Source organism: Atta colombica, unplaced genomic scaffold, assembly GCF_001594045.1.
Source record: "Atta colombica isolate Treedump-2 unplaced genomic scaffold, Acol1.0 scaffold55, whole genome shotgun sequence".
NCBI lineage: Eukaryota > Metazoa > Arthropoda > Insecta > Hymenoptera > Formicidae > Atta > Atta colombica.
Window position 1 is genome coordinate 1,094,087 of NW_017259545.1, and position 13,161 is coordinate 1,107,247.

The 13,161-nt window shown below is 30.4% G+C and overlaps 1 protein-coding gene across 1 annotated transcript in view; it reads right to left on the bottom strand.

Annotated features, from left to right (window-relative positions):
• Positions 1-13,161, bottom strand: part of LOC108691909 — a 30,191-nt gene that overhangs the window by 14,644 nt on the left and 2,386 nt on the right. Inside the window, exons 4-23 of the mRNA XM_018199864.1 lie at positions 12,728-12,857; positions 11,515-11,882; positions 11,232-11,370; positions 10,848-11,103; positions 10,368-10,642; positions 9,970-10,295; positions 9,498-9,809; positions 9,164-9,437; positions 8,736-9,036; positions 8,321-8,516; positions 7,963-8,120; positions 7,651-7,832; positions 7,214-7,437; positions 6,922-7,110; positions 6,534-6,827; positions 6,206-6,445; positions 5,884-6,069; positions 5,565-5,701; positions 4,858-5,249; positions 4,287-4,551 (exon numbers count right to left, since the gene is read on the bottom strand). Of these exons, the coding sequence (XP_018055353.1) occupies positions 4,287-4,551; positions 4,858-5,249; positions 5,565-5,701; positions 5,884-6,069; positions 6,206-6,445; positions 6,534-6,827; positions 6,922-7,110; positions 7,214-7,437; positions 7,651-7,832; positions 7,963-8,120; positions 8,321-8,516; positions 8,736-9,036; positions 9,164-9,437; positions 9,498-9,809; positions 9,970-10,295; positions 10,368-10,642; positions 10,848-11,103; positions 11,232-11,370; positions 11,515-11,882; positions 12,728-12,857 (4,844 nt within the window). The remainder of the gene's footprint in view (positions 1-4,286; positions 4,552-4,857; positions 5,250-5,564; positions 5,702-5,883; positions 6,070-6,205; positions 6,446-6,533; positions 6,828-6,921; positions 7,111-7,213; positions 7,438-7,650; positions 7,833-7,962; positions 8,121-8,320; positions 8,517-8,735; positions 9,037-9,163; positions 9,438-9,497; positions 9,810-9,969; positions 10,296-10,367; positions 10,643-10,847; positions 11,104-11,231; positions 11,371-11,514; positions 11,883-12,727; positions 12,858-13,161) is intronic.

Here is a 13,161-nt window from a genome sequence, read left to right on the forward strand (position 1 = left end):
CATTATATTTTCTATTATTTTTGAAATATTTTATACAGTATTTTATTGTTATCCTCAATAAGATTTTTTTTATCAGAAATTTTTTTGTATGTCAGTAATATAACATGCGATTGTTAAAGTGAATGTAGAAATGTGGGTCATCAGTCGTACACAACAGAACTAATATATTGTTATGTCCAGTACATCCGTGGCACAGAAACTTTATGGTGACATATTTTACCGCCTATCGGCGGTATATTGTATTTTTTCTCTATCTTCAGGCTTACAAAATATATAACAGTAATATAATGTTTTTTGGTGTAGGATGTATTCAAAATATGTAACAAAATTTGAAAATGCATTTTTTAAATAATTGTTTTCTAAAAATATTTCTAGGTTTTTTTATATATAATTTTTTAATGCATTAATTATATTTTTGTTTCGAGAGATAAGAAAAACAGAACAGAAAATAAAAATTACTGGAAAAATAAAAGGAACTAAAACATATCTAGTGTATTGTTAATACTGAATGAACATTTAATGTATAGATAAACTTATAAAATTGTTTGATCATCGCTAATTGATTATTTTATCTTTTTACGTTTTTAATTTCACAAAAATATTTATCTATATTTGAGATCTTCCAAAATTTGATAATCGTATATTTTTCTTTTGATTTTGTTTTCTATGTATATTACATTTTAATTATTGAAGTATTTCTGTACATTTAAAAGAAATGCGATCACAGTGTGTATATGCATAGAATTTATTATACAGCTGTAATTACCGCTATTTAAATTGTTTTTTCTCATACAATATGCACTCAGTATTTCTATCTGGAAACAATCCTTCGTCAATGACTCATGCCTTGACATTGCATAAATATTCTAGGTGAACGTAAGACATTTAATAGAATATTTAGCATCGACTTCCTACGTAGATCTATAATGAGTCTTGTTTGTGTAACGATGAAATGGGCTTTAACCCGTCGCGCATATCGTCTTACTGTATTTTTACCGGTCAGTGTCCACGTTAGAATCGATCGATAGGCTTTTCCTTTTTCACAACTTGTATTGCTAGATACTTAGAATCGATATCCATGAACGAGATTGAAAATCCACGTGAATCTTTAAACCGAGTTTATAAATATATAATAAATAAATGCATGCTTGATGTATATATACGATGTACGCCGCGAAGTTTCAGTGCATGTGATGTCGATATGTCTTGTCGATTGCATCGACATTTATACATATACAATATAATGATATCTCATTACAAATTAATAAAGAAGTCATTAACCTTCTACTTCTCTTGTATCTTCTGCGAAATTCTATTAGAAGAAAAATTACTTGAAAAATTTTAAAATAATATTGTCAGATACATTTATACATTTAAAGGAGAATGGTAAAGAAAAAAAATTGTCAGTAACTATTGCATTAAATATTTTTCATATATTTTTTAAATATGAAGTTTACAAATGATTCTTTGTTTCATATTAAAAATTGAAAAGTGTTCTTTATTGATTAATTTTTTCTGCGACAGAGAAATAAAAAATGTTTTGTATTGCTTTGAAGTTCACTATGATTATAAGATTTACGCTATGAAAATTGCATCATTATTTGCAAAACAATTTCACGGAAGAGAAAATTTATAATATTATGATTTATAAATAATATTGTTATCATGATAATTTAAAAATAATTTGATATCAATAAAAAACTGTTTGAAAAGCTGCATAAACTTACCTGAGAACACAGATAATCACGAGATCGTTGAATAGTTCATGTTTACGCGAATACTTATCGATCACAGATCAAATAATTTCTTCGGCAGTGACACACTTATTTTCGAAACGAAAAAATTCGTAATTCTTACTTTTTTCATAAATAATTTTCGAGAATAAGTTAACTTTCGTTTTAACATTTTTAGCATTGTGTTTTCCATCGTTCGCTTCAATGTCATATAATTATTTTCGCGCATAGATTTCGAGTTATCATACGTTCATTATTTTGTTCCAAAAATCATACTTGTAAGAAATCAGTAAAATAAACAGCGAACAACCAGATTCGTGATCCAGAGACAGCATTCTCGAGGATCGCGTGGAAGCACACTTCACGCGGCCGCGTACTCCGCGTGTGTGAAAGGGGTTATACTGTTCAACCCCCACGTTCATGCGGTTGTACGAGTCACGTGTACGTCACGTTCGACAATCATCCCCTCCATCATAATATCAAAGGTATACTTAACTATTAGTAACTGGTAACGGGCTCTTGAATGTTGAAATTGTCCAAATTAATCAAATAAGATATATACATAATTATAATACATGAATGATAATTACTACTTTTTTCTATTTTTTGTGTTTACATAAAATAATATCATCAAGTAATATAGATATATTATCTAAAGAGATAAATGTCATATTACTGATACATAAATATCGTAAAATTCTAAATTGAAGCAGACATTTTCAATAACATTTTTAATGACATTTTCATATAATATGTGGATTTTATTTGAAGTATGATGAAGTTTAATATCTGGTTATTCTTTGAATTTTAATTTCTTTAAATTTTTTAAAGATAAATTAGATAGCTCACACTTAACCCTTTAATTATTTTTGAAATATTATAGAATAATATTATTTTTTTGCCAAAATTTTGCTAAATATAACTTAAAAAATAATCTTTGATTACTCAGTGTTTCAATAAATCACACAATAGAAGTTAATTGCGACCCTCTAAATATGAAAGGTTTTTTTACTGTGAGTTTGCATGTTTATTGGAAAAGGAATATTGATAAACATCTGAAATCTAATCTTCAAGAGTCACAATCGTGAATTTTAATGCGCACCTTTTCACTAATTTAAATAATAAAAAAAATTAATATGAAAATGTCATGATAACATATTAATTGTAAATTTTTAAATTAGAATACTTTGAACGTTTATAAAACTTATTTATATCTTATATTTTATTACTGAAAATATTATTTATTATCAACTTTTATTTATGTTTTACCAATTATAAATGAAAAAAAACATTAATTATGTGAACAAGTGTATTAGTTTTTATAAAACATTTTTGCATTTTAATAGTATTATTGTCGAACGATAAACTTTTCATCGGTCCGGTAGAATGTACGCCATATAAGAGCGAATGTAATATGGAAAGGGCAAAGAACGCTATAAAGCCTTAAAGAGACTTGTGTCTAGGAGATCGACCACTGACCAGTTATATAGCTACTTTAGATTAGCATGAGGTTGCACGCAACCCTGACGTTCAGGAAGACGATAAGAGAATAACCGTTTCCTCGGCCAGCCTAACTTTTCAACCAGTGACCTGCTATTTTGTGCGTATAAAACTTATAATCTCGATCGCAGTTTGGATTTTTTAATTATCATATATCAGGTATTATTCGACTACTCAAATGTCACAAGAATAATTAACGCGATTAACTATTAGCACATAGCTTCACTTTTTTCTTTCTAAGCAGAAAAGAATTTTGTTTAGGAAACAAGAAAATAGAATTTACTGAAAAAAAATTTATTTGTCTATAAAAAATACAAAGGTGTATAAAAATTTGTTGTACGATAAATCGTTGTGCAAGTAGTCAACGTTGACTAATATTATAAATTAAATCGTTCAAAATACTCAACTTTCATATAATAAAGATATAAAATATCTTACTTGTGTTAACACATACATATCAATTCATTCATAAAAGGCATATGAATTATGAATTAAATATATGTTACAATAAATAATTAGCGGAAACCTTATATTTAAAATTACAACAGTTGATGATGAATCGTCGTTCTATTTTTATGCAACGTTATTATTTACAAAGTAATCCTTGGTTTTATTCTATATCTAAAGAATAATCAGTGACATAACATAAATCACGTGTGATCTCAAAATTTCGATTTGCTATAATTCTGTTGTTTCGATTTTTTTTCCTAAGGGATTAACGATTGTATTTTGTCCTGAATAAATCGGTGAATTTCTGTCAAAATTATTTTGAATATTGATACTCTCCACACTGCAATAATAAAAATATATATATATGTAGATTATATGGCATGCATTTTGTACACATTAGACGTAATGATATCGCAATGATTGTAAATTTAAAATATTTGAAATTTAAAATACAATATTGATGAGTAGAATTTTTTCCATAATATATGTATATAAAAAAAAAATAGAAAAAATTCAATCTTTGTAATCATGTCATTAATATGTCCAATTACATTTGTTTTAATCAGAAATAAGTGGCAACATATTACAAAAGTAGCTTCATACCTAGAAATAGTTGAAATTCTTGGTTCTATGTAATATGATTTATCTTCAGATCTTTGGTTTGTATTAGCTTCATTCATCATTTCTTCGTTATTAAGCGCATTCTCATCGAGAGAATCTCTTTCGGACGTATGGCTGAACGACTCGTCATTCTTGAACCATTCGTTTTCATAAGCGTGCATCCATATAGGATTCGATCCTTCGACGCTGTGTTTGTTAGTATTCGGGACGCGACCAGGACTTCTGATAAATTCGGAGTCTGATACACCTTTGGAATTGATAATAAGTTAAACTGATTTTATTATAATAATTGGAAATAATGTTGTGATAAAAATTATTAAAATTATTTCCATGCAAAAAATATTTAATTACCGAAAGTGTGTTTTTTTTTAATAAATTTTAAATTTCATAAATTCTAGAACTTTTGATGGGAAAAAATCATCATTATTAACTATATTGAAATTCTAAAAGTAAAGCATTAACTTCTAACGAATGGGCAATAGCCAAAGAAAGAGAAAGGAGTTGAAGAGAATTGATAAATATACATAGTTATAATATTTGCATTTCAAGTTACCGAATGGTGATGCGTTCGCCGCTTTCAATTGTCTTCGAAAAGAAGCTCTTTGAGACAAACATAAAGCGACACACAGAATCAGTAGAGCTCCTAGAAATAGGGTCAACGTGAGAAGCCAGAAAGTCATTCCAGCTTGTTCATACTGTATAATCGGTTCGGGCTTTGCTGGCTGCGTATCGAGGACGTTGAACTCCTTGAATAGATTATCGAGTTTCTCGATGTTCCTGTCGACTAACTCGAGAACCTCGGATACTTCGAGAATCGAATTGTCCCGACGATTTACGAGATGTAAATATAAATCCGTTTTCGTTCTATCTACGGAACCATCTTGATTTTCATGCACTTTATATTCATCAACGTTAATTATAGCGCTAGTGACGTTACCTAGAATTCTGTGAATAGAGAATTTAGATGTTAGCTAAAATATTTTTAGATCTTACTTGAAGTGGGAACAGATGCCTTTAAATTCTCTATAAAATTTGAAGAATTTAAATTTTTGGAACATAATAAAAAATTTTTACTCTGTCATATTTTGCATAAGATCTACACATATATTACAATAATACAATGTCATTAATAAACTATTCATTTTCTTGAAATTATCTATTTTCTAAATAATTTTTCATCCAACGTTTCTCTATTTTAATGAAAATTTATCTTTTTTAATTACATATTACGATAACGCGTGCAAAATATGTTATACTTACTCTCGGAAAGTCTCAATTCGACTTCTGACTTCTGGCGGATGTTGACGAAGAACAAAACGAACCCTTTGATCTTCCCTTAATAAATAAATAAAAACTCTCGCAGTATCTTGCAAGCCATATGTATCGTTAACGAGTACCTGTATTTATATACAATATTTGTATACAAATAACATTTTACTTAGCTTATTGTTTTATATTAAATAAAATAAGATACAAAATTATAACAGAAAAAAATTGAAAGTGCTGCATTCTATATTTGTTTATACAAGAATGTATATCAATTTTATCAAATTGATTTATATTATTAAAATAAGTATACCATGAAATCAAAGTATCCCTTCATTCCTCGTTGAGGATCAAAATTCAGGCTCACTGCTCCATCGTCTTTATTTACTAGAAAAGGTTGCATTTGCATATCTTCGAAGCCTTCAGTAAGCGTCATGTGAATTTTGCCTACTTGATAATAACTGAGTATGGCATTGTTGCCAGAGTCCGCATCAATTGCCTGTAACATACATTCACATAAATGCATTTAAATGCATTTAAAAAATATTAAGTTAAATTAAATAGTAATTAATATAATATTAAATTAAAATTAAATATTAATTAATACTATCTTTTAGAGCATAATATAGCTTTACCTTTACATGCATAAATTGCGTGCCAAAGTCGGCTTCAGTAGTAACACCACCCGTAAAAACATCTTTAATAAATTGCGGTGCGTTGTCATTAATATCATCAATTTTTACGATAACTTGTAAAAGAGTAGCATCAGTTTTGTCGAATGTTGTTTGATTTTCCGGCATGGTCTTGCAATCCTCCGTTGCTTTAATAAGCAATACGTGTTCTTCTTGCTGTTCTCTGTCCAGTAATTTAGCAGTCTAAATAATAAATAATATCAATTCTTCTCCATCATCAAGAGATGAAGAATACGAAAAATAAGAGATAAAAATTTAATAAGTGACTTACGCCAAGTTCGTGTTTATAAATATCCAAAACGAATAATCCATCGTTGTTTCCGCCAACTATGAAATAACAGACTTGAGTGGGAGGATCATCCAACTCGTCAACGTCATCATTATCAAATGTTTCTGGGAGTAACACCATCTCTGACCCTGGCGGCTGTTCCTCCGTAAAATTAACATTAAAAACATTCACTGAAAATTGCGGCTCGAAATCGTTGATGTTCCGCACGTAAATAATTAAATCGAGATCTGAACTTAAAGGCGTCGGGATACCCAAATCGTATGCTTCGACACGTATCTATGTTAATTTGATTTGAAAAAAATTTATAAAATAATTAACAGGAAATAAAATACAATTTAAATTAATTTCACAATTATATACGTTTGTATACCTCATATAATTTTTGAGTCTCTCTATCGAGCGATAATTTTAAGGATATTACGCCGGTTTTCTCATCAATACGAAAAGTCTTCCAGTGGCCCGCGAGATCTTGTTTTAAACGATAATGCACATCGCCATTTAATCCCGTATCGGCATCTTTCGCTTCAATTTGAATAATCGGACTTCCTATTGTTGTGTTCTGAAATATTCAGAACATTTTGTTACGTTATATTATTAATATAACGTCGTTTCGCGTGTACATTAGAAATACAGCGTTATGTAAATTAATCAGAAACACGAACCTCTGGAACACGGATGGTGGTGTTGTGCTGAGGACTGATGAATAAAGGAGGATTATCGTTGTAATCCGTGACACAAATTTTTAAAATTCCTTTGTCCTTATTAAATGGTGTTCCTAGATCGCGTGCTTCGACATTTAATGTATAATTTCCGAATTTTCCTCTTAATGATTGCGCAGCTTTTATTTTTGCCGTCCAATGGTCGATTTGTTCCAATAGAAAAAAACCTGTTGACCAAAATTTTATTCAATACTAATTATATTTAATATTTGAGAAAATACATCAATTATAGCAAAATTTCATAAATTTCATAATATATACTTAATATATTATGTACTGCTGATATCGAATATTATATTTAGGAATATTATATTTATCGAATATTATATTTATTAAATAATAATATATTATTTAGTAATTTTTAAATGTTAATTGCGCACCTAATTCATTGCCGGAAGTGATTCTAATTACAACACGTCCATTCGGCGTAGTCGGGTCATCAGCGTCCTTTACTTTTATAACATAAATTAAGTCTCGTATGTCATGAAATTCAGATATTGAGATACAGTCTTGAGGTATATCCATTTTCGGAGCATTGTCATTCACATCAATGACTGTAACTCTAAAACAATATGCTTTGTTTTACAATGACATTAAATGACTTACAGTTTAAAATTCAATTAGAATTAAATTAGAATTATATTTATTATTAATAAGCCGAGAAATTGTATTTTGAAATTTCGTGAACATACTGGATTTGCTTAAATGCGTTTCGAGACTCTCCCGCGGTATAACCAAATTGGTAATTATCCCACGCTTCTATGACCAAAACATAACTGTGTCTGATCTCCCAATCAAGAACATCAGCTACTGTCAGTGATCCCGTTTCTGAGTGAATAGCGAAAGTCCCCTGTTTAAAATAACAATAATAAAATTTTGTTAATAAATTAATAAAATAACAATTATATAATTATTATCTTACATTGTTTTGAAAGAACAATAAAAAATAAATATTATTAAACTACGCTGCAAAGTAAATATAGAATTATAAAAAATGTCTATGTTTGTGTATTATTATGAAAATGCAAATTTTGTTGTTATGTTTCCTACCTGAGATGATATTCTGTCTAAGAGATAAGTGATTTTTCCATAATCTCCACTATCAGAATCTGTCGCCTGTATTACAGCAATTTCTGTGCCAATTTTTGAATTTTCCATAACAGTTACATTACTAATGTTCGAAACAAAATATGGATTATTATCGTTTTCGTCCAAGACTTGAACGTATACTTCTGATAAACTCGATCTACAAAATTGAATATAATTTAACACCTTAACATACATCAATAAAAAAATAATGCTAAAACGTTATTATTTATTTAATGTTGACAAATTAATTAGTTATAAATTTTTGTTGTTTTTAAAATTAAATATAATATAACGAGATGAAAAGGGAATTGTCTAGAGAAATTAATGCAAATCTATTTACATAATATAATAAATTATTAAATGGCATCATTCTTACCGAGGTGGAATTCCAGAATCTGTGGCTTTGACAGTTAAATTTAGCCACGAGTACATTTCCCTGTCGATTTTGTTAGCGACGACCATTTCTCCGGTTTCATGATCTAAATGCACGAGGTCAGTGATCTCTTTCGGACCTTGTAAAGAATATGTAATGCTACGATTTTTATCGGCATCATCGGCAACAATATTCACGATATTTACTCCATTTTTACTATTTTCCGTAACAGAACGTCTGTAAAATGGTCTCCGGAATTTAGGATTATTATCGTTTTCATCCTCGATAATTATACTCAATGTGGCTGCAAAATTTTTATATTATGTGTTTTAATAAAATATCTTTGCGACACAAAAGTTTCAAAAGTATTTTAAAAACTTTGCAAAAAAGGTTTGAAGTAAGACCTTGTCATGTACAAAAGTAAAACTAACCGGATGCAGTTTGCAAGCCTCTTACTGCGGCCAAATCTTCGACTACAAGTCCTAGTCTGATAGTTTCTACTCTTTCCCTATCTAACAGCTTCACTATACGTAGCAAGCCATCTAATGCATTTAACTCTAGCGCTGCTAGATAATCATACTCTTGCACTTTGATTAAAGTACCCTCCTCATTTCGTGCTTCCGATGAATTGGGATCTACACGATAACGCAGAATCGGAGTTACATCCGGATCCTGCGCCACTATGCGATGAACATAAGCACCGACCTAAAGTTCATTTGTTAATTATAGAATTGAGAAATCAGTAGAGAGCGTCTGATAACATACCTGAGTGTTTTCTCTGATAGTGACAGTCCCAGGATCGATAAAAACTGGCGGTTTATTATTGACGTCTAGGATTGTGATATTCACGAGAACCTCGGCTGTCTGTTGAATTTCCGTACCACTGTCGATGGCGATAACATTCAAATTATATCTCGTGGTTTTCGGCGATGTAAGATCCGGATCTAAGTTAGAACCCGGCGCCACTCGGATCACGCCTGTCTCGGGACTAATTACGAACTTGTCTCCGGCTCCACTCTGAATTCGGTAAACTAACTTGTTATTCGGCGAAGATAGATCTTTGTCCCATGCTTTTACCTATACGAATAATTCTTCATTCATCGTTTATCAATTACAGCAATTACCTAATTATTTATCTTTTTCTTATTCCTTACTTTTTTATACAATTAAAAAACTTGAAATTACAATTTTACGACGTCTTACGTAAAGTATATAATATTATATCATAATTACGTACTTGTACAATACTCGTACCACCTGGCGAGTCCTCAGGAATATTTCTCTTATACAAAGTTCTTTCGAAAACTGGTGCATTATCATTAACGTCTCTTAAGTAAATCATTAGAGGAACGTCAGAAATCAAACTTGGTGTGCCCATATCTCTGGCTCTGACTGTTAATCTTAATTGACGTATAATCATTTCTTTATGTCCTTGATTGATGGGCAGAGCTTCGTAATCCAGAGGACGGGTGGGTATAATAATGCCGCGTTTTGGATCGATAGTAAAATTTCGGGAAAATTCGCTTGATACTAGAGCGTAGACTATCTCACTGTTTCGCGTCCCTGTATACATACATAAACATGACACATCATAGATAAAAATATATTTTACTTATTTGTTAAACGTTGCCTGACCATTCAAATCGTTATCGGACGCTTCGACAATCAGAGGAGATTCAAAGTGATCTTCATTCTCCAACAGCACCGCTTCATATTTATTTTGCAGAAATATAGGAGCGTTGTCATTAACATCATCAATATTAATTATCAATTGCGCAGCGTTGCGATTCCCTTTTCCAAGATTATCTCGCGCCTCGACGGTGAGATAATGCCGAGCAACTAATTCTCGATCAAAACTGGATCCGGGATGTTTAACCGTTATTACACCGGTAAGAGGATCCATCGTCAATCTACGAAATTAGATTTTAATCTATAGCATGCCTTCATTATTTCATTAATAATTTATCGATATTAGAATTTCCTTAATTATATTGAATAAAAGTCTCCTCTTCTTTTTAATATAATTTTTTTTATTGATTTATAAATATAGAAATCTATATATAAAATTATGATATATATATATATATATATGTGAGTCTTAATTTATTATCTTACGCGTGTGCAATGCTACCGCCTAAAGTTGTGTATCGTATTCCATGCGTTCCAAGATTATCGCTGTCTGCATCTAAAGCCTGTACCCAAGCCACAGTTGTCCCCTCGACACAATTTTCTGGTATCGACACCTCGTAGATATCTTTCGTAAATTCGGGATAATTATCATTTTGATCCTTTATAAAGACCGTAACTGGTACCGCGCTATATTTCGGCGAAATTGGCGTAATTTCTTTCGCAACGAGAGTGAAGTTCACCACTGCAAGAAAAATACATTAGTTTTGTATATGTAAGTGACACAATACAAGACAAATATATAACGTACATTTTAATATTAATTTTATGATAGTTCATCTAATTATAACGAAGAAGAATGTATAACTTTACCAGATATTTTTTCAAAATCGAGTTTACTCGAATCCTTAACGCGTATTAAAAACGGTGCCTCATTGATCCCGCGAAACGGTGTTACGTCAAACATCCCACCATCGCCTTCAATGAATATTCGAAATGTGCCATTGGAACCCTGAAAAAAAATTTACTATATTTGTAAAAATTGTTCTCAAAATTAAAAAAAAATTATTTTATAAAAAAAAGTAACACCTTTTAAATATTGATTTTTGTTAAAATTTTATTTAAAAAATAATTTTTCTCATTATTCCCAACTTACCAGGTCATGATCAAATATTTCTGGTACAGCACCGCCAATGAAATTAACTGGCGTATTTTCCGGCGCGTTCTCATTTATTTCAGCACGGTACAACATACTTCTAAATGTCGGCGTTTCGTCATTTACATCGGTAAGAATAATGGTCACCTCGGTACTAACAGATGGTGGTGGAATAATTTTCGATACTTCCTTCACCGTAATTTCTAGAATAAAAGTGCCATCGCTATTCTCCTCAGCCTCTCTATCCAATTGCGCTCTTGTAAACACGAGGCCAGAAGTCGCATCAATATCGAACAAATATCTCGGTCCCTTCGTGATGCTGTAAGTCACTTTATTGTTTATCCCCTTATCACCATCCATAGCACGAACTGCAACAAGATTTATTATTATATCACACATTAGAGCCACAAAATCTTATATACAGAATATCCCACAATCACACTAAAAATATCGAGATCACAATAAAAATTTTATAAAATAAATAATTTTTGAAAACGATTAACATTCAATAAAACGCAAAAAAATTTGTTTTTGTTTTAAACGAAAAATATTTAATATCTTTTTTTTTATATAAATATTATATATAAAAAACATTATTTATTATTTTTTAAACACTTTATATCCTAAAAACAATAACGTAATTTTAATAAATAAAAGAATAAGATTAAGTAATAAAAAAAGCTCTAAAAAAATGTAATTATTTGACTTCATCTCTTTTTTTCTCAATGTACGATCATAGCTTCTCAATGCTTTAGCTATCTAACACCTAAGGATTTATGATTATCCTAGTTTTAAAGAACAGTAATAAAGGAACAACGGATCATAGCTTTTCGCGTACTTTTCTTGCATTATTCTTCTGCCATAATAAAGTGAAGAGCGCATCACATGCGATTATTAGAGCGAGATAGCTTAGATTTGATTTGTAATTGTTGTTTGAAGGCAGAAGTTTCGTACGTGTGTACATGTATATTGTTGCATACGCCGTCAAAGTATGTCAAAATTAAATTCTAAATTAATTAGCTGAAAACTGTCCATTACAATATCTTAGTTAATTTCTTAATTAAGCATCATCCATTATAAATGAACTTTGTTATTTATTCATTTATTCTGTTATCATGTTAAGTTATATTATTTAAAATAATAAATATATAAATAGATTCCGCAAATTGTAGAAAAAATTTTGAACTTCGTTTTATTGCGAAATAATGCTGACCTTGCAAAACGGATGTGCCAATCTTGACATTTTCGCTGATTCTTGCGACAGGCGTCATGGCTATGAATTCCGGCGGCTGGTCCTCCACATCCTGTACTTTGATCAAAATCGCTGTCGTTCCCGTATTTACCTGGAAGAGAAGAATGATTAATTATTTTATCTCGAATAATTAAGTAAACTCTGCTTACAGGAAGTTGCCTTAAAGAAATAGCTATAATGAATAACTGTACCGATGCTTACGTAGATGATTATCTTCTGGTATTTGTTCACCCTTCACTGCGCATAACTTTATAGGGAAAAGTCATTGAACTATTTAGTAATCATGAATCGTACGGGTTTTTATCTACGTAATGTTCGCGCATATCGCATTTTGTTAAATAGTACCCTTATAACTTTTAGAAAGTACGCACCTTATTTAAGTATATATATATATA